This window comes from Cebus imitator, unplaced genomic scaffold, assembly GCF_001604975.1.
Source record: "Cebus imitator isolate Cc_AM_T3 unplaced genomic scaffold, Cebus_imitator-1.0 Scaffold178, whole genome shotgun sequence".
NCBI lineage: Eukaryota > Metazoa > Chordata > Mammalia > Primates > Cebidae > Cebus > Cebus imitator.
Genome location: NW_016107493.1, coordinates 260,757 through 268,150, shown reverse-complemented (window position 1 = coordinate 268,150; position 7,394 = coordinate 260,757). Strand labels below are relative to the sequence as shown.

The 7,394-nt window shown below is 42.6% G+C and overlaps 1 protein-coding gene across 3 annotated transcripts in view; it reads left to right on the top strand.

Annotated features, from left to right (window-relative positions):
- The first annotated feature begins 202 nt into the window (after positions 1-202).
- BOLL (boule homolog, RNA binding protein) overlaps positions 203-7,394 on the top strand; it is a 58,676-nt gene continuing 51,484 nt past the window's right edge. The window contains exons 1-2 of one of the 3 annotated variants that reach the window (XM_017545176.2): positions 203-797; positions 4,506-4,649. In XM_017545176.2, coding sequence (XP_017400665.1) covers positions 777-797; positions 4,506-4,649 — 165 coding nt within the window. In that variant the 5' untranslated portion in view covers positions 203-776. Of the gene's footprint in view, positions 798-1,426; positions 1,722-4,505; positions 4,650-7,394 lie in introns of those variants that run through there. The other 2 variants (XM_037744523.1, XM_017545177.2) reach the window with 2 other exon arrangements.

Sequence of the window (7,394 nt, the reverse complement as noted above, 5' to 3'; positions counted from 1 at the left end):
AGCCAGGGCGAGCACCGGATCCCGACTGGGCTGAGCCGCAGGTCCTGACCAAGCCACCCGCACGGCCCCCCTCCCCCCGCCCGGCGGGATGAGTGACGGCGGCAACAGGTGCAGAGCGGCGTCCGCGGCTTCTCGGGAGCCCCCGAGTTTGGCGCGTCAGGCCCCGAGGGTCAGAGTTTGGCTCTGGAACTTTCTTCGCTTTACACCAGTCTTCAGAAGTCACCGGTCAACCGGCTTCTTCCACCTCAGTAAAGCCTTAAGGTCACCTCAATCTCTCGAAACCCACCGGTCCCAGAGGCCGACTATTCTCAAGTGGAGGAGAGGGGAAGGCGTGCGGTGCATGGAGCTTTGCCTGACCGCTCGCTCTCTCCTCCCCAGCCGTCTGAGAGCAGGCAAGAGGGGTCCTAGAACCGAGCCATCGCTCCACACGCCCCACGCCCGCCACGCTGTGCTCTGCGGTCTGCCCCTGAGGGGCCCCGGCTCCGAGTCCCAGGGCCACAGCCGAAACTCGCCCGCCCGCGCCCCTCTCCCGCTTGCGGCGCCCGCCCGCACCGCCGCCTGCCACCCGAGGCGACGCCGTCTGCTCCTTCCCACCCGCCAGGTGGCAGGTTCAGGGCCGGGGACGAGCCTGCTCCCCTACAGCTGCCACCCCTGCCCTCCCCGCCAGGGGGCGAGAGTCCCAGTCAGGACACGCACGCTGCTGCCTTGGCGTGAAGGTGGTTTCAAACTTTAAACTTCGCTTCCCTACCCGTCGTCTCTGAAGAGGTGAGAGGAAGATGGAAACCGAGTCCAGGCCGGTGAGTACGGCGATCAGGGCCCCAGGGCCTGCGGTAGCGGGGAGGAGCAGTGTGGATCCCGTCATCCCTGAGGGCCCAGAAGGGCAAGGTGTAGACCCCAAACGCTCGCTATCTGGTTGGGAAGAAACGTGGCCAGGTGCCCCATCGACCGCTGCGAGAGCCGCCCGCCCGCAGGCCTCGTCTGGCTGTGTCGTGGGGTCAGGAAGGCGCCGCCACGGGCCTGGACTGGGTGTAGACGAGCTAGCGGACCTCAGGCGCGGATGTTTCTGGAGGCGGCGGGCGGCCGGGCACCCAGCGGAGTCCGAGCAGATAAACCACTTTCCCGCCGAAACTGGGCTCGACAGCATCTTTGACGCTCCCTCCGGCCGAACTCTACCCGGCCGCCCGAGGCGAGGAGTTGCCAGGGCGGTCGACGCCTCCACTCCCCGACTGGTCAGCGAGGACTGGTCTGAGAGACCTGGGGCGGGGAGTAGGGGCAGGCTTTAGCCTAGGTGGGACTCGGACACTCTAGCACTGGCTGCGTGCCAGAGCCTGTCAGGGCGGACTCGGGGAAGGGCGGGAGGGCGGCCAGGACAGGCCCGAGGGGCAGAGACAACGTGCAGCCCCGCCCCACCCTGCCGGCAGCAGCCAATCAGAGCACGCCGCACGAGGGTGGGGGCCAGCTGCGCACGAGGCCGGCGGCGGGATCGGTGCCGTTGAGTGTTCCCGCCACTGCTACTGGCGGATTTGCGGGGCAAAATTTCTCGCTGGCTCGCCTTCTTTTCCCTCCCGCACTTTGGTGGGGAGGGGGTGGATCCTCGTGTCGGTCCCCAAGTTCACGATGACCCGAGAGAACTCGAGGAAGTTGTCGCCGCGGCCATTTCTCCCAGTGCCTCAACTTGCTGGCCTCGGAGGGGGAGGAACGCCGAAGCCGTGACTGCGACGGTTAGCCCGCCCTGTGCCTGCTGTCTGCGTTTGCAAAATAGATGCTAGATCTCGAGGTTGATTCTCAAGGGGATGATGCAGTGAGGGCACATTGCTTTGGAGGAGACGTTTAATAAACTCTAGTGCTGGAAGTTTTAGCAAACGGAGGAGCCTTCAAACCCTACTGCAGTCCACATCTAAGTGCTTCCGTAACACTTGAGGAATTATTGCTAGTGGCATTTCAGGCTTTCTTTGTTGTTTAACTTAAATGCATCACTAATTGGTTCTAATGAACTTAGATGTTGCCTTTACCTGAGCCTTGCTATTGCTTAACATTAAAATATTTTGTAGACTGCTATTACACTCTATTTTTTAGCCCTCAGCATATTTGGCATATCGTGAGCAGGTCTGTCCTGAAGAAATGATTCACTCATTTGATCATTCAACAGATATTCATTGAGCACCGGCTGTGTACTGTCAGTACTTTAGATGCTGCCGAGAAAAATGCAAAACTTCTGCCCTAGTGCATTACATAATAGTGGAAAGAGACAGAAAATAAACATAATAAGTAAATTATATCCTATGTTAGAAAATGATGAGGGAGAAAAATTAAGCAGTTCGAGCCCACAGTAGACCAGGAGCCTTGAGAGCGGAGGGGAATGAAGTGGATTGAGTGTAAAAGGTTGTTTTTCTTTTCTCAGAGAGTATCCTTTAGTTTCTAGAGATTGGAAATAAAGCACTGTTTACTTCCTTTCATTTCATCCCTCTCTCAATGAAATATGATGGGGTTTGTCCGTTACTTAAACTTGAGAACAGATGAGTTCATCTTATTCGTCTTATTTTCAGTAAGAAAATTTCATGAAGAACGATTTTTTTTAATTTAGCAAATAGGTAATTTTGACACTGTAAACAAATGGCCATCGAGCTGTTATATTATCTCTAGCAACACAAAATTAACAGTTGAACAATACTAAGCATCCCAGAATTACCCATTCTGAGCATTATATCCTACTGAGCAAAGTGACTGAAGCCAGTAATAACTTCCAAGTGCCCAGAGAAAAAGCTGTTAAGATTAGAGTCCCAATTTTTTTAATTGGAAACTACAACATAGTAATTATTAAATGCAGTGGCTTTTCTGTGTTTTAAAAGAAGTATTTACGTATTCTTCATTGGGAGTACATACTTTCTTAACTGGAGGAGGAAGAGAGCCCATAAGGTCTAGCCTATAGCCTACTTGCCACTGCTGCCCTAGTCATTTCTTTGTACATCTTGCAGAGATTAATTTAGGGATTGTGGTTTTATTGGCCAGAGAAGAAAGAGCAGGACGAATTTGAAAAAGAACAACTCCATTACCTGGAAACTCATTTTCATGTGTTTGTTTCTCAGAGAATTGGAATTATGAACTTCAAGCTTTTTCGTTATTTTCTTTTTCTTCTTTTCGAGACAGGATCTTGCTTTGTTGCTCAGGCTGGTCTTGAACTCCCAGCCTCAAGCAATCCTCCTGCCCTAGCCTCCTGGAATTATAGGCACAAGCCACAAAACCCAGTTTACTTCAAGTTTTTTGAAGCATACATTTAGTATATCAGACTGTCCCAGAAGTCTATTTAGTGTTTCCAGATGGAAAATAATTCACAAGTTTTTGAATTGGTTTCTTTTCAACATAATTTTCAAGTCTTTTTTTTCCATTATACCTTAAAAGTATATTATCTTACCATTCTGCAAAGGTTTACACATTTATATATATTTATTAAAATTTAAATTAGGTCCTCTAACTTAGAATTGTGAACATATGGATATGTACTGAACTAATTCTTTGCAATAAACATTTATTAGCTATAAGTATATAATTTTTAACAAAATCAGTCCAATCTTCAAACTGACAAATGCATTTAAAATTTTTACTTTCAGGATGAAAATGGTGAATGTGAATGTCAGAGTTTATTAACTTGGCAATGACCATTAGTTAAAGACCAACAGGACTACATACATCACTTAATAAAGTTGGGTCTGCTAATTGTTCAAACAAGGGAAAACATAAACCATAGGATGGTCAGTCAGAGGATGTTAGAACTTGTAGGATATAGGCTTGTGTTGAGTGATTTTTAGAGAGGGTTTAAGTAGAGCTTTACTCTGGAATGCATGTTGTCAGGAAATGGTAGTAATTCTATGATTGGATGTGTTAACTTTTATCTAAAAGGCAAGAAAAATGGATCAAGACTAAAACTATTAAAAAAAGTGCAGTCACTTATCATCCAGAATAGGGGGATGTTTGGTTATTCTTGTGATTTGGGCAATGCCTTTGTTTTTGTCGGCATTCAAACATGATTATGAAGTGGTCTTGTTTTTAATTTCATCCGTCAGATCACAGGGTGACTTTGTCTGGTGATGGTGTTCTGATAACAAGGGAACACCACAGCCTAGCTGTGAGTGCCAGGCCAATTCCTAACAACACCAGGGCCTAGTTGATTGTGTCAGGCTGGAACTGCTTTTCTCTTTCTCAAACATCTTCATGAGTTTAATATTCCCCTTAATACTTAAGTAATAAGTTTGATAATAATATAAGCATTTTAAGTAATATATTTAATATTTAAGATCTCTATAGTGGAATACATTCTGTTTTCTAGTTCTGTTCCTCTAAAAAGCTCTTATCTCTAATTATAATTTTTGTAATAGTAAAAGTAAATTCTAGAATACTATATTTTGCCTAAATGACTCCTTTTTTGAAAGATAAATGTTTTCAGTCTGCATCAAAAGCAGACTGCATTGTACCCAGTGCTGAAAGTTTAAAAGAATCTTATTTTACAGCAAACATCAAATCAGATGCAAACAGATTCATTATCTCCATCCTCTAATCCTGTGTCACCTGTGCCTTTGAACAACCCAACAAGCGCCCCAAGATATGGAACAGTGATCCCTAATCGCATCTTTGTAGGAGGAATTGACTTTAAGGTACCTATTTATGCATGCAGTAAAGTGTATTTTTTTGTTAGAAGTCTTTAGTTCTCAGAAATTGTTTCTTGTGCAATTATAAAATATAACATATTTACACAATGATTAATAGATTTCGAATTCTTATTATAAAGAGTCTTTTCAACCAGCATGTAGGTACATAGAGAATAAACAATTATTCAAGTTCAAATACAAGGAAATTAAGCCTCATTGACTTGCTATAGGCTCCGTCGCCGTTTAAGGAGACTTTAAGCATTTTAAGTAATATATTTAATATTTAAGATCTCTATAGTGGAGTACATTCTGTTTCTAGAATGTACTGGAAACTAGTATACATTCTTCTAGTTTTGTACTAGAAGCCTAGTTTTCTGTCTTATAGCTCCACACTCTTCCATACCAGAACAAATTATACTTTCTTGCCTAATACGCCAATAGCTAAAATAATGATGATTATAATTTTCTAAACAGACTCCATTTTTTAAAAACTTAGTTTTATGAAATCCTATTTCTTTATCCCAACTCTTACCTCAGGTTCCTGAGCAACCTCCTAGGCTTCTATTCTTTGCAAAGTACTTTCTATGTTAGAATTTAGGATTTGATCACCAAAAAAGTCCTGTGTCCTTGTCAGAATAAAGCATCTTGAAAGTAATCCTAGCACTTTGGGAGGCCGAGGCAGGCAGATCGCCTGAGGTCAAGAGTTTGAGACCAGCCTGGCCACCATGGGGAAATCCCGTCTCTACTAAAAAATGCAAAAAATTAGCTGGGTGCAGTTGTAGGCGCCTGTAATCCTACCTACTTGGGAGGCTGAGACAGGGAGAATTGCTTGAACCCCAGAGGCAGAAGTTGCAGTGAGCCGACACCATGCCACTGCTGCACTCCAGTCTGAGCAACACAGCAAGAACCCTGTTTCTTACCGAAAAAAAAAAAAAAAAAAAAAAAAAACCAAAAAAAAAAAAAAAAAAAAAAGTAATACATTTAAGCAGAAAAAATAACTATTAGGTATCAGACTTAGTACCTGGGTGCTAAAATAATCTGTACAACAAACCGCCATAGCAAGTTTATCTTTATAACAAATCTGCACATGTATCCTGAACCTAAAGTGAAAGTTTTTTAAAAAGTAATATATTTATGTCATGTAATCAGCCATTCCTCTCTTTCGAGGAAGCATAGTTCATGAGATGTGCAGCACGCCCCGCCCCTGCATATGGGAGGTAATGGTAAACACCTGCAAGAAAGGCATGCATTGATATTTTAAGTGGAATACTCTTACTTTCAAATGAATGTATAGAAGGATTTCCAAGCTTCTATTTTACATGTTAGAAATTATAGGGAGAGTTATCTTTTTTAACAAAAAAAGAAACCTCCCTTGTGTCATTAGGTGTGACATTTGACATTTATAACTCATTATTTCCATATAATCAATCCGTTACAATTTGGGTGAAATTTCTTTTTTCCTGCACAAGAGAAATGTCACATTTAGTGTATTTGCCAAAACAATGAGTCTTAAACAAGTGTATGGTTGTTTCACTAAAAATAAAGTAAGAAAAATTGTTTCTTATAAAATGTTTATTCTTAAGATTTTCTGTATCTGTGGAAAATACTGAAGGCTGGCAGAAATATTCAATTTGGGAATTCATTTATATTACAATAGCATAGCATGTTTTTAAAAATAAGTTATCAATAAATATAAACATTCATATGGCCAGGTTATTTTAGGTTACTGGAGCCCATCAGCTACAGCATGAACTTTGGAGACGGTGTTATAATGAAGCCATAGCTTTAGGGTAACTGCTAGGGCTCCCTCCTCTATACTTACACCTTTTTCAAAACCACAGGTAAAGGCCAGCAAGTAAATAGTTTAATAGCAAGTAGTCACAGACGTTTTAACCCCTCATTTTTAGAAGCAAACTGACTATCCCTCTTAATGCTTATTTTTCTTGACTATCCCATTGTCACTGAAGAAGTGAAGCTACAAAATTGAGCTAGTGATTATTCTACCAGAGAATAGCTGGAATTAATTTGTATTCAAATATCTAATAACAATCCTTATTCTGGCATTGATTTCATTTTCTGTTAACTGAAATAAAAGGTATCTAATTCTTCTTAGATTAAATCAGTATTTGTCATTATCCAGCTTAGCAGGCTTTATGTTACCAACTAAAAACCAGTAGGGTATGTAAGTAGTGAGGTAGTAGTTGAACTCAAAAGGCATAGCTCTGCTCTAGGGCATGTTTTTTTCCAGTGTATATAAAGAAATTTTTTTCTAAAGAAAAGTTACGCTTGGAGACAAACAGTAGCAGCTAAGCCAGAAAATGAAATTGCAGTGAATTTAGTGTCAGTATTCTGGGAAAAGGTGACGTGAGTCAACTATTTCAATTAAAAATCCAGATATGCCAAAACCATCTTTGTAGATACCCTGTATGTTTTAAATCTACTTATGATTCCAATTTTTATTTTTAATATCAAAACAATGTCTGAATTTGGCTGAAATACATATTGAGTACAGATAAGGAATCTAATAACTTTAAATCTTACAGGCACTCTGTTGTTCTCACAGTTGAGTTCAAGCACTTTTGGAAATACATTCCTTTCCTAAAACCTGACTTAGGAAAGGAGTTTCTGACTACCGATTAAAATAGAATGACTGGTGTAGGCCAACACAACCTACTTCCACTGCCATGACTGTCAGCTTCTCTGAGCCACAAGAGCCAACAGTAATATACCCTTACTATGGAAATAGCATTC